Source organism: Hyposmocoma kahamanoa, unplaced genomic scaffold (assembly GCF_003589595.1).
Source record: "Hyposmocoma kahamanoa isolate Upper Pololo Valley unplaced genomic scaffold, ASM358959v1 117, whole genome shotgun sequence".
Taxonomy (NCBI): domain Eukaryota; kingdom Metazoa; phylum Arthropoda; class Insecta; order Lepidoptera; family Cosmopterigidae; genus Hyposmocoma; species Hyposmocoma kahamanoa.
The window spans coordinates 503,608-517,321 of record NW_020653397.1 but is presented as its reverse complement, the minus strand read 5'-3'; the positions used below and the strand labels follow the sequence as shown (position 1 = coordinate 517,321).

General features: G+C 38.3%; 1 protein-coding gene across 4 annotated transcripts in view; it reads right to left on the bottom strand.

Moving 5' to 3' along the window:
- LOC113239935 (RNA-binding protein Nova-2) overlaps window positions 1-13,714 on the bottom strand; it is an 86,654-nt gene that overhangs the window by 6,400 nt on the left and 66,540 nt on the right. For 3 of the 4 annotated variants that reach the window (XM_026477097.1, XM_026477101.1, XM_026477100.1), the window contains 4 exons: window positions 7,763-7,916; window positions 6,815-6,984; window positions 4,331-4,486; window positions 3,582-3,786 (listed from right to left, as the gene is read on the bottom strand). In XM_026477097.1, coding sequence (XP_026332882.1) covers window positions 3,582-3,786; window positions 4,331-4,486; window positions 6,815-6,984; window positions 7,763-7,916 — 685 coding nt within the window. The remainder of the gene's footprint in view (window positions 1-3,581; window positions 3,787-4,330; window positions 4,487-6,814; window positions 6,985-7,762; window positions 7,917-13,714) is intronic. The other variant, XM_026477099.1, reaches the window with a different exon arrangement.

The following is a 13,714-nucleotide window of genomic DNA, read 5'->3' as shown; positions in this document are numbered from 1 at the left end:
ATGATCAATTGTAAAGCCAATTACATCTCAATTAATTGATTAAATGGTTCTATTTGATTAATTGAATCAGTGGGTATAACATATTTTCTGTGATTTTGCTGTTGACTACTTATAAGAAATATGTAACTCGATAGGAGTGACTCAACTTTGAAAAGACAGGATTAGAAAATGATAATCCTTAACGGGCATTTATTACAATTAAATATAAGACTACTAGTCTATGTCTGTCGTCGAAGTCATAGACAACGTTAAACGTCGATTAAAACAAAGTGTCCTAATCGCCATAAACCAGCCATGGTTACGATAATTTACAGACGCGGCAATAGGGTTTCGAAATTTTAGCGGTTTCCAAGGTTTCTCGATGTTCAGTCACTTTTCTCTACATCTGTACTCAAGGTTGTAATCTTATTACCGCAAATTATGCTGGTCTTACCGTTGATAACAGCAGCAACGAGCGGTACAGCATTGCGGTAGAAATATATATAAAAAAAGAACTAGATTAGTGGTGGATTCTGGACGGATAGAATATTAAACACCAAAGTCAAAATATCTCTTAATATATACTCATTTATAATTTGTTATGAGCTTGCACATAACAATGTGCACGAGAAAGAATCTCAGTATTGACGACCTCGACAGCCCAGTCGGTTAGTACTATGGATGCTATATGAGGAAATCAATTTTTCATAATTTGTTCTGGTCGGGTTGTTCTAGTATTCAAAGTGCAGAGAATCCTTCCCTACATTTTTATTATTGGATCCACACGAAGGAAACTTCTTATCATTGCAATAGTTATTATACTCTAGCATACTTTTCCTAATTTTCTTTTGAAGCTTGCCACCAAGTGAAATGATTTTCAAACAGTGAAACACACCGTACTTAGTGCAGTGTTAAACAACAAAAGCTAATGAGTCTACGGAAGAGTCCAGGGCCGGAGCCAGGGCTGGACCGGCGCGTGAATTTGGAATTTAGCGTCGCGCGGACGTGGACGGGGCCGAAGTACTGGTTCGGCGGATCAGAGAACAAGTGCGGTACAATTTGCCTTACGGTACATGGACGACAAATGGATTTTAAAAAAAGGAGAGCATTGAATGTCGCATTAGAAAAGCGAGTGTTACTGAATTTAACAAACATTTAAAAAGATGTATGTAGACAACTACAGACTCCTGTCAGCAACGCCTGTAGTGCATTTTAGAATGAGCCACGTGTTTGATCTATAGTCTGTCTTTTTTGAAAACGGAGTAAAATGACATTTGCAGGGATGCCAGTTTTCATAAAATTTTAAATAGTCGCGTAATTATTGTCGATAGTTTTATCGATAGATTGTAAAAGAAGGTAAAATTTTGCCAAAAATGTCTGCATTGTGAATGTTAAGACGTTCCAATTACTAATAATGTTATTGCCTTGTTTATTCTTATTTTGACAGTTAGTATACCAGTATCAAAATCAAATTTTATTCATTTTAATAAAGGACCGGCGAATTTGATAATCTATATTGAATTAAAGTGCTTCTCCTCTTTGTATTTTTTGTTCTAAATGTTAGCATGTATGTATGTATGAACTTCCAAAATTTAACAATTCGAATAAACCTATGTTCAGCAGTTGGACGAATAATGAGCCGATGATGATTAAATGAAACAAGTTAAGCTATGACCATAAACGTGACCAACATTCAGTCGATAGTCGATAGAATATTTTCATCGATTGCAATCACTAGCTGCTCGCAAGCGGGCGACACTTTTGTGCAGTGAACTGTCATTTCACCCCATCTTCAAAAAAGACACTACTATATACCGTTTGAAGATTCAAACGTAAGAATTTGTGCATTGTGTTGTGCTCTACGAGTGTACATTATATACATCTTTATAAAGTAAACTGAAGTGCATGTACTATGAGACTGTCATGTAACAATGTTACCCTGTTCTCTTAACCGCCGAATTTGTGCCGAACGCTACTGAGAATGCGAACAATGTTTTATATGAAATGTTCTTTTTAATATTTATACACGAAAATACAGATTTTGCATGTGAGTTATGGATGGTCTAATGGAGACATAATTTATGTTCATCGTGTTGAATGATTTCAAGTTTTGTTATTGTTCATACCCACCTTGATTACCCCTACAGGTTTGCGAAATGCAAGTTCGTTCTTTACAAATGTCGTTTGAATATTTTTCTACATATTCGTTTCGTAAATGTCGAATTAACACGGTTTCATCCCGGCTTTATTGTAATTCCTGTGCACATAATAAAACGTAATAATTAGGATTTTTTTATATTAACAATAACATTATTTTTTTAAATTATCATAAGTTACTTATTTAATTTGATTAATTTTTAGTTGAGTACTTTCATCCACTTAGGGTGGTTATATATAACACCAAGAATTCTAGTTATAATTGGCTTCAATTTGCTAACCGAGTTTTCGTATAATCTTCAATTAAGTCATACTCAGTCAGAGTACATAAATTATTTAGTACTAAAGCATTCTCAGTAGCGACTCAGGCGCATAACAAGCCCCCAATCAAATCAATTAAGCTCTCACAAGTTCCGAGAGCTAGCCAATCAGTATACAAGAATAACATCAGAACATTAATCCTGGTTAATCTTTTGATGTTCATATCTTTTTCTGTTTAACGTTTCGTTGTATTCAGTATAAAAATGCTCACTTGGGATTTTCTTTTGGGTTTGAGTCGAGCTTGAATATTGGTACAACGCCAAAAGACGAAAATTATAAAATGTATTGAAATTTTTTTCTCTTTTTAATGCTATAAACGAAAAGATGAGCCGAGGCAAAAACAAAGCTTAAAACTTGAAACGCGTCATGCTTTTTAATTTACAAACTGGTTTAGTGTCGTTCTTTTTAACAACAATTATAATTTCAATAACTGGAATGCATTCATGTACGCATGCATACGCCAGACGGCAAATAACACAAGACACAGAACTACGCGTACCCGTATTCAAGCTCAATTCTATAAAAAAATAAAAATATTCAAATAAGTAACAAAACGTAAGCGAACGATGTTGTTTTCCACTATTCGTGATAATTTTATTTATAACTTTAAAAACAGCACTAGTTTCATATCTTTCCAATTAATTGCGCCTTAGAATTGTGACACTCGAACGGCATTATAAAATAAAACCTATGGATTCGATAATAAGACTGATTTTTAGTTGCATTTTTTGTTTAGCCTTATCAATTGCTTATTGTTCGATACTTAAGTTTTGTTACTTTGCATTTAATTTATTAATAATAATTAAATTGCAGTTACATGTTGCCTGTAAGATAATCACTATTATCGATTTAACTAGCAGATGAACTTCGGCCGATCACATCGGTTATTTAAGTACTATTAAGTTGTTTGGAAAAAACAAGTAACTGTCGTTTAATAATTTCATCACAAAAAGTCGGAAATTAGAACTACCTTATCGTTCCTATTTCAAGTATTATAGAATTCATTTTAAGCTTAAAATTAAACAACTTAAAGTGCCAAATGGAATAGCGATAAGGCACATCCAATTCACTGTCTTAAACAATAAGAATTAATTTGGCTATTCATTAAACTGAGGTGTACTCACCGAGTCCGACTTGTCCGATGGGCCCGAATACAGTGGGCGGATCCTGCGCGTGCGTGGGCAAAGGGAAGTACGCGGCAGAAAGGGGGGCGGCTGGGAGGGCCGTGGGGAGGGCCAATCCCAGCACCCCATGTTTGGTGAGGAGCGCTAGAGCTGCCACAATCTCATTTATACCCGCTTCGCTGTAGCCCGCTTGCCGAAGAGCCATCTAGCGTGAACAAATTTAACTCAATGAGGGAATCACCGCACTTATCGACACTGAATCGCTTTAAGCTGATTCAGAAAAAGCTTTATGTTCACGAAATAGAAGCGAAAAAAACGTCGTGCGTTTCGCGTCGGAAGCGAAGCACTCATCGTCTTTTTCGCTTTTATTGCACGGCCATAAATCTTTTCGTAACCGGCTCAAGCCGATTCCGCGTTAATAAGTGGGAGTACTCCCTAAGCTAGCAGTAACGCTGCACGGATGACAAGAAGATTCTAATCTTCAAACTTAAATTCCAACCTGGTCTCATGGATCGAGGAACTTCTTAGACGCGTTATTTGTACGGCCTGTCTGTACAATTGTCGGACGTCCAGGGGGAGTCGTCTTCCCTCGTCAGAGATTTAGTCAGGAATGCTCTAATCGTCTTTTGTCTGTCTAATTTGTCATAACGTTTAATTTGGAATTTCTGTCAGTCCAATGAGTCTGTCCGCAGAGCACCCACGGAGGCCCGACGCTGGGCATGGATGGAGGCTGGGCGGTGACGTCGTACCTTGATGTGGTCGAGCGTGTGCTGCGTGATGGGCGCCGGCGGCTGCGTGCCGGGCGGCGCGAGGGACAGCGTGAGCGAGAGCGCGCCCAGCCCCGCCGCCGCGCCGTTCACCAGCACGCCCCCCACCGAGCCCACCGAGCCCCCCAGTCCGTGCGTCTGCAATTCAGACGCGCGTTCGTGTTACCACCACACCGTATCGAACCTGTACAGGCTGTTACAAAAAGCTTACACTTTTCGGCGTGCAAGTGTCCAGGAAGCTCAACAAATTTCCTGCACGAAACGTTTAATGGACACTTTCGTAAACTATTGTTTGGCTTTTTGGAACACTCTGCATCCGTGCCATTGCTAGACCGGATCTGGTCTAATGAGTCCTCCACCGCGCCGATTTCAATGTTTGTAGGGTGTGTATTGGTTAATAACAGTGGCGAAAGAAATGCTTTGTCGTTAAAAACAAAGTCTTAGTATTTTCACTTTGCTGCAATCGAAATTGTAACAAGGCTCAAGAGAATTCTAACCCCACCTCGTCTTCATGAACGTAATAAAAATGTAGCTTGTGTCGCCACGGACAGCCAATGACGCAGAGACCTGAGCCTTAGAGTAGCTTGCTACATTTTTAACCGACTTCAAAAAAGGAGGAACTTCACAATTAGATTGTATTTCCTTTTTGCATGAATGTTACGCGATAACTCCGGCTATATAATTTGTGAACCGATTTTGTTAATCCTTTTTTTGTTTGACCAGTATTGGTCCCATTTAAATTTGAAGAAAATATTCCACCTCTAAGGGTGGCAAACTAGGGGATGAATCCGGTTTCGCGCATTTTCCGGTAACTGATTTCAATAAAACTTGGCCAAACGTAGACGTAATTCCACGAACTTTTGAAGTCGGTTTTCTTATAGAAAAAGTTACAATGCGCGTAAGTTATTGCATTCCGCAGCTTATTCTTAAAAATAATGAATAAATTATCCATCTAAACATCAAACACAATAGTGACATATGTGTATAATATCTTCACTTGTAATCGTAACGACGAAGCGGCATTTCCAGTAACCTTGCACTTTAATATAACACTGATAATAATGAGTTGTCAAAACAATATTATCAGCAAAGTAAAGATCCACAAACGGCGGAACCAATGGAGACTGCCCCGTTTCTAAACATGGTTAAAGAGAGGAATCTGGTCAAGTGATAATCGTTACTTAAAAGGCCACATCGCCGGTCGGGAAGAAGGCAAGTGTAAGCTGAGTGTAGTGTTGAGCATCGAGAGAACGAGCAAGCGTCGACACTTGAACACGCCCGCCAGTGCTGTCCACCACTGTGGTGATCACGATCGATGTCCGCCCTGAACGATAATCGTGGTAACACACCGAGAACCGTTAGTTTTTAAATACAAGTCAATTAGGACAGTCTGCTCATTTTTTTTATAATATAAGTGACGGGACAAACAAGTCGTGCGCCTGATGGTAAGCTACACACCTGTCCGTAACAGTTGCAGTGCCACTAAGAGCTTTAAATTGAAAAGATCTGAGGGGCACTGTCACTGCGCCCATCACCCTGAAACATAAGTTGACAAGTCCCATGTGCGTGTAATTTTACCAGCACCCTTACCCTTCTAAACTGGAATGCTGTAATGCTCATATTGTTGCTTGATGATGAACTCTTTCACAAGGAGCTCCACTGTTACTAGATTGCAACTGTATCTGTGGTACAACTAAATGGTTCATTTTATCTATTCACAGCACTGAATACGAGACACGAGTAAAGCTAGTTAATTAAATAGTTGCGTTAATCGCAGATTAATCTTTCGTATTTAAAATTACGGGTAATGCAATCGCCACGATTCAATGAAAAACTTTATTAAAAACTTTATTAATCGTGAATTGGTGATTACCAAATGAATAAATTTCCAACGGCATTTATAAACGTTACCAACAAACAGATCGCACGTTATCTTGTTACGCAACTACATAACAATGTGGTTATTCAATTATAAATCAATTATAAAGTAATGCGAATAAAATTGGTTAAAGTGGTATAAGAAATTAACGGCCAATTATCATGTAGCCACTTTATTTTAAATAAATTTTATGTCCTGTACTTTTTTTGAGCATAACTCGTGAATTTTCTTTAAACCTAACAAATTTCGACATCGAACGTGATCAATAGCAAGCAATAGTTCACAGGCGGTTGTGGCCAGGATACGGCCACAAGCCGTCACTTATGGCCATGAGAGACTATAACACTGCCACAAGCCACTAAAGACTAAGTTAAGCATAGAATAATTACTTCATAATCGCTGGATTCCAAATTAGTGAGTTAAATCGATTGTTGTTTGTATTCCGGAGTAGGTTTAATGTGGAATCTGGCGAAAACGTGAATATTAAGAAAAGCTTAAAAATGTTGGGTCTGTAAGTCGCTACAAATGGCCATAAGATAGGAATATTATCTGGCCACAGAAGACTAGGAGCGTGATCAAGCTGTCACCTCGGTCACCTCGGAGGTGGGCACGGCGTACGGCGACCCCGTCGGGTTGTAGTTGGCGACGGGGCCAGCCACATCGGCGTACGATACATTGGGACACGATCCAGACTGGGGATCGTCCACTACTTTCTGCAGAATCATGCCGCATGCTTTCTTGTTGTTTTCTTTTTCACCTGGAAATATATTGGAGTTGATTTATATCTAGAGGCACATTAAGGGCCTTCGGAAATGAAGATCCAGTGGATGCGGCATGGTATTTCATTGTTTTTTGGTCTCTCGTGACACGAGTTCCGATTTAACTAAGAGATTTAAAAGACTAGCTTTTCAAGTGGGCCAAAATCTGCCTAACAAGAAAAGCGGACTTGAGGCATGTCGTGGCATATTAATCTACCAGTTGTCGTCTCAGGCAAATCCCTCCCAAAAGACAAGAGTACCTAATTTTCAATGACCTTGCGTCCTAACGTTCACGGCACGAGCACGGCAGTTAATAGCTGGACAGTTATATAAAGCTTTCGCGTGTTGCTTGTGATAATGGGAAAATATAGGAGCACTGTCAGCTGAGCAATCAAGTATTGCTATGACGATTTACGACGAGGCGGTTTATTGTTTTATGTTTTGATAACTGTCCATTTTACGTACATTAAAACAAGTTGTGCCCACCTAACTCCATTCTTGTTATTGTAAACAGTTCTAGTGGCAAGGCTCTATGCTGATATATCCAGATCTTTTACAGACGCGATCTTATTAGTTATCAGGGTTGTTTCGCAGTTGCTCAATGTGTTTTAGTCCGCATTTTGATGTAGGCTGGCATAGATAGGAGAGAGAATCTTCAGTTTCTCGAACGCCGACCACGTGATGGAAGATACAGCATTCAGATCGACTACTTGATGGAGAAAACTGTACATGGTGTTATTCTACTCGTGATGACTGATGATAATGATAAGGTCTTACCGACGACGGTGATGCAGCGCTCCTGCAACGACACCTCCTTAGCCTTCTGCGAGATCTGCACGTAGCTGCCGCTTTGCTCTTTTATCTGCTTGATGTAATTGCCACCCTTGCCAATTATCATGCCCGCTGTCGAGTTCGGCACCAGGATCTTCACCTAGAACAGAATATTTCTTGTTACAACATGATTCTATGACTTATTATTTAATAATAAACATTAACAACATAAACGAGTACGACAATGGCACCTTTTCCCTGCAACAACACCGGAGGTGTTATTAAAATTAAAGCGGATTACGAATTAGTTGGTGGACGTAAAAAGGCGTCCATATTTTTTGCAGAGAGTGCCGCTCCGGGAGATCAACTTATTTTCACATAACGTGTCGATGTCGCCGACGAGAATAATGCCCAACGGCATATTGAACCTAAGCACTAATTCAGCTGAGCTGGCTGTTTGGTTACGAGCCTCTGGGGCTCGTTTGGGGTTAAAGCGATCATAGGGATAATAGTATAGATGATTACCTTTATGAACAAAATGCTGACAAGGACCTGAAAGCGCAAGTTTTTTATGGCAAATATGTAACGGTAACCAAAGATCTCACGCCGTTGGCCTCTTTTCATTAGTTGGTCCGTAACTACTGCAAAAACCTAACAACTAATACCCAATTCAAATTTCGGAAATGAGTTTCCAGAGTACACAAGGCAAGTAAATTGAACAAAACCTGCAATCTCATACTCTCTATTCATTTACAATCCTACATTTTCGACCTTCATGTGGTGAACAAAGAAATTCATACGAGAATCCATTGCATGCTTCCACGCTTTATCGCGGCGCTAATTTCGACTACCACTTAATAGATAATAGTCTAACCTTGGCTGTACAGCCTAACACACACCTACTAACACCACTTTGCTCTACAATCGTGCAAACCTTTTGCAAACGCCTTGATACTCTGTATAATAAAAATTAATACAATCTAGCACACAAGATCTCACAATGTTTTGTTTGAACAGTAAACAGTTTACAGTAGTTTATGTGATAGATTGTACCTTGAACTTTGATGTGTCGTTTACAACGTTACTTACAAGTTGTCACGTCATATTGTACTATTAGTTTTGTTAATTGCTAATAGCTATCGTGATACATTGTATATTAGACGATTATAGTTTGTACAAAACTACATAAAGTGATTACAGCGATTTGTTTTACAACTCTGAAACAAACCCCTTCAGTAATTCGCGTGGTGTTTTCCCTACGATAGTATCTTGTACACACCTAGGCACAAGTTGTTTAACAATGTTGGTACAATCTTTTAAATTGTTATATAATGCTATGTCGTCTGTTGTACCTATGTTTTATGATTGTGTTTAATAGAGTCTGATAGCTGCGAGTGATAATGATTAATGATAGTGCGCTGGAGTCATTTTATGTAACATTTTAACGTTTGTTTTTACGTTCGTTGTTTGTAACTTTAATTGTCTGTTTGTTTGAGATGAGGAAATCATATTAATTTATCTATTGTTTAAGAAAATGCTACACAATGGGTCTCCTGAATTTCTGTTTAAAAAGCATTTAACTTTATTGTGTTTTAATCGGGTTAAATGTTTTTGTTAATTATATTAAAATCTCTGCATGAAGAGTGATGGTAGCCCAGTGGGAGGACGGTTGCGTTTCAATAGTCAGGTCGATGGTTCGAATACCGTTGGAAATTTGCACCTATGACGAAACCTGCAAATCCTCGGAATACTTATGTAAAGTCTCCAACACGCATCGACCAGCAGAATCTCAAACCTTCTCTTTAAAGGAAACCCGTGCCTAACAGTGGAACGTATAATGATTTTGTCGTTCTTGTACCTTTGTATTGTAAAATGAGCACAAAGTTCTTCAGCATCAGGATGTAATATAGGTTACATAATAAGTAGAACAAGCCCTATAAGTACTAAGATAGCATGACAATACATATGTACACTGCAACGGCGCGTTGCCCGGGTTACCGCAGTGTTACGTAAATGGCCGGGACGGTGTCGGCACCCGGACTGCCCGCCCACTAAAAAGTGGCCTCGGTGACACAGTTTTTTTGGTACTTACAGCTGGTACTGACGAGGTCTCGTGTGGAGGATAATACGATTTTAAGGGTAACGAAATACGCTGACAGGATTTATTACACAGTGTCTACAAGAGCATTATAAAACATGTTATTAAACGAGTTTACGAAAATAAACCTTTTCTATCTGAATCGATTTCTGTATATTTACATTTTCTTGCCTGATTAGGGAGTGTCCTCTGAAAAAGATGTTTTTAGGCTATTAACTAGCTCTTTATTAAACTAGGTTTGCATCCTAAGTCGAGATCCGAATTGGTCAAAAACAAACGGTCTATGTGTTACATCTTGAAATAATAACACCACCTTGTTCATTCCGTCATTTGGTACCATAAAAAAAGGAAAATTATTAATGAATATTGATAGACGAATTTCGTAATGATTGAGATATAAATATGAATTGTCAATAACACATACTACTTTACAATTCGTTGTAGCAACATATTAAAACGCATGTTAAAAAGGACATGTACAAAAGGGAATTGTAGTAGGTATCCAGATTTCTTTTAACCAAACCTATCCATAGTAAGAAAGAAAGTCTGCGAGAATAATATTGCAAAATAAAATTATGAAAATAAATGAAAGTATATATACACCTATATAAAGTTATTTCAACTGTCAAGAGATTTACCGCGTTCCAGTTTAGAAGGGTCGGGATGCTGGTGAAACTATATGCAAACGGGAATAATCAACTCTATGTCTCTGGGTGTGCAGTGCCTCTCAGATCTTCATTATTAATATGTTAAGGACAAGCGTGTCGCTTGCCACCAGGCGCAGGACTTATTCATCCCGTCACTATCACATATTTGCGGTCCAGGTAATAAAAGTAAAGTTCATAGCTATATTTGTTTTAAATCATTTATTATTTCTTGCAATTTCTTTGCTTCATTATTGTAATATTTAAATATATGCCATTTCTTCCAAATGTTACAAAACGCAATGCCCCAATAGAGCTCACGTGCTGTCACTGTAACATTTTTCACACCAATGATAGCAGTTCCTACCAATGTGCAATACAATATACAATACAACTGTTTAATTTCTATATATTTTCCTCAAATATTAGAGTAGGTGATTCACAAGACCATTTAAAAGGCATCAAGTATGAAAAATGTTCCAGATATTGCAGTGTAAGAGAGCGTTGTGGCGTGAAATATGATGTAGTGACCACAAAAAAGGGAACGCTTCGAAGGTTTGGTCATGTAGAAAGGATAGATGTTAATGGCACAAATTTATAGACTGTAAATGGACACGTGACGTCAATATACTAATATCTGGATCATATTGGGGATGTCCATAAAAAGAGCAAGTTAAAAGTATCAGGAATAATGCCCGTTTATTCTACACGAAGTGACAGAAGCGAGTGGAGAAGGCGAAAGAGGTTTATCAGAGGTTAATGGCCTCTGCTTGCTGTAGTAGGACATAGACGTGATGGTATTCTAGGCTCTACTCTATGAGTAGAATCACTGGCTGAGTGAATATAGTTTTGTATTTAGAATATGTTTGAAAAAATGAAATAAAAAGAATCATCAGCATCAGCGAGCATCAGCAGAGCATCTTGAGAGTTCGTAATGTAACCCGAATCAGAAAATATGTAGAAAAGTGCAATAAAGCAAGTTTTGAAGATTATTCCAGTTTAAATTTATAAAAGTACCTCTCGCTACGCATCCTAAGCTACGCCCCAGTTACAGTATGTTATATATTTGTAAAATCTTGTTGAGCTACTTAACCCTACATTTTCCGCCCACATAAAAGACAAGAAATGAAAATCTTGAGGTATAAACCTAGACTCAGAGGCCGAAGAGAAATGGTCGTATGTTTAGCAAAAGACAGATAGACCGGACGGAGCCATTCTATGTTTAAATTCGAGAACGATCTTGGAGTGGCGGTCATTTAAGTCATTAGGACTAAAGCTTAGATAAGCTTTCAAAGATTGATGGTTTAAGAGAAAGGAATGTTAGGGTTCTCAGACCAGAATCAGCCTGGGAATCAGATCTGATCACCCTGGGTAGATCTGATAATTCTGTGTTCCAAAGTGCAAGGTGGGGAGAATTTGGCAATTGCAGTTCCATGGCCGGCAAATCATGTCCGATATTAAGGTTTGTTGCGAACGCAACAGATCTACAATTTTAACTACTGCGCCAAGCATTAGCGAAAAACTCCTCAGCGAACACAGGAACTATGCGGGGACTCCTAATTTGCATTCCATACCAAATGGTTAACTTGGACAAACCAACAAATGTCTAATTAATACTAGTCACATTTTCGCTTAATCATCTCGCTACTTTGTTATAATTATTAATACAAAGATCGAACACAGAAAATATTCCTTCGATCCGGCCGGATTCGAACCGACGTCTTCTAGCTTACCGTGCCAGACGCTATACCAACTAAGCCACGGAACGAACCAGCGGATCTCAGGAATTTTTCTATGTGCTTGCGTCGTGTCTTTGTATTTGGTTTTTTCAACGACTTTTTAGTCGTAGCGCCATCTATGAAAGATTTATCACCCAGTTAGTACCTTTACAGTTACCAGTCCTGGCGAGAGATGTCGCTATTCGCTGTATTTTAATTTTTTATTGAATTGATATTCAATTGTTTTTTGTGAAATTACGTAATACGTCGGTTCGAATCCGGCCGGATCGAAGGAATTTTTTCTGTGTGTTCGATCTTTGTATTAATAATTATAACAAACTAGTGGAGTAATTTCACAAAAAACAATTGAATATCAATTCAATAACAATTTAAAAAACATCTCACTACTGTCATCCATTATCGGCAATTAAGTTATTTCGAATATCGTGCAGTCAAACAAGTCGTCTTTCACTCGACCAAATCGTTTTTCATTTGACGAGCTCGTTGCAATCCTCACTATTTCCATCTGGGTCTTTGCCTGCCACTTTGACTGGCTTCGTCAAGGTAGCAGAGAAAAATTGGACGACCAAGATACATGACCGTAAGGAATGGCGTGCATTGGAACAGAGCATTGGGTGATAGAAGAGAGAAAGAGACATGTACACAGTACCTTAGCACGTAACGCTTTCATAGATGGCTATGATCATGACAAAAACTCACACAAAACCTCCCAATGCACACTGTTACAACTGTTTCTTACAGTAAGTTATTTAAAATTATTTCAAAAACGTGCCTAAAAAGTCCTTTCCTCTCTAAAGCATTAGCATAATAGTGTACTGTCACTGAATGCAATTCATTACGTATTAGAGCCAGTTCATTATCCTCGCTTTCATTTGACGCTTTTTACAATGACAACATGCACTCAATTGAAAGCAACACGTTTTACGGTGTTATAACCTACAGATTAAAAATTTTATTTCAATAAATTTGTGTGAAACTAACAATATTGTTGTAAGTAAATTGATATAAACAACTTACAGAATTTGCAATTGAGCCAAAAGCTATCAAGAAAGGAGTTTATATACGAGGCAGTCCATGACCAACATTGTGCGAATATGTACTTAGTGCGTAGAAGAGTGTGAAAAATATCATATTTATTGGAAAAAAATAGAGTTACCATATTGCGGAGTATGTTATTTATAAAATGTATTTTGTACGTCATAAACTCTTATTTTCCCTAGCCTCTTTGGGAACTGTTTATCTTCCTCAATAATCTCGGTAAACAATTTTGCAGAGAAAGATCAAAATGATGCGCGCTTTGTTAGCAACTTACATCTTCAGGTGGAAAAAGAAAAAAGGCTGTAACTAGTACACGTACGTGCTAACTTTTAAATACAGACTTTCAAAAAATCAAGTACAAGAGCTCGGCTCCTGTCTAGAACTTACAGACATAACGCACGTTGCGACCGTCTTATAGGACTTCTCGTTTGTTCATCAA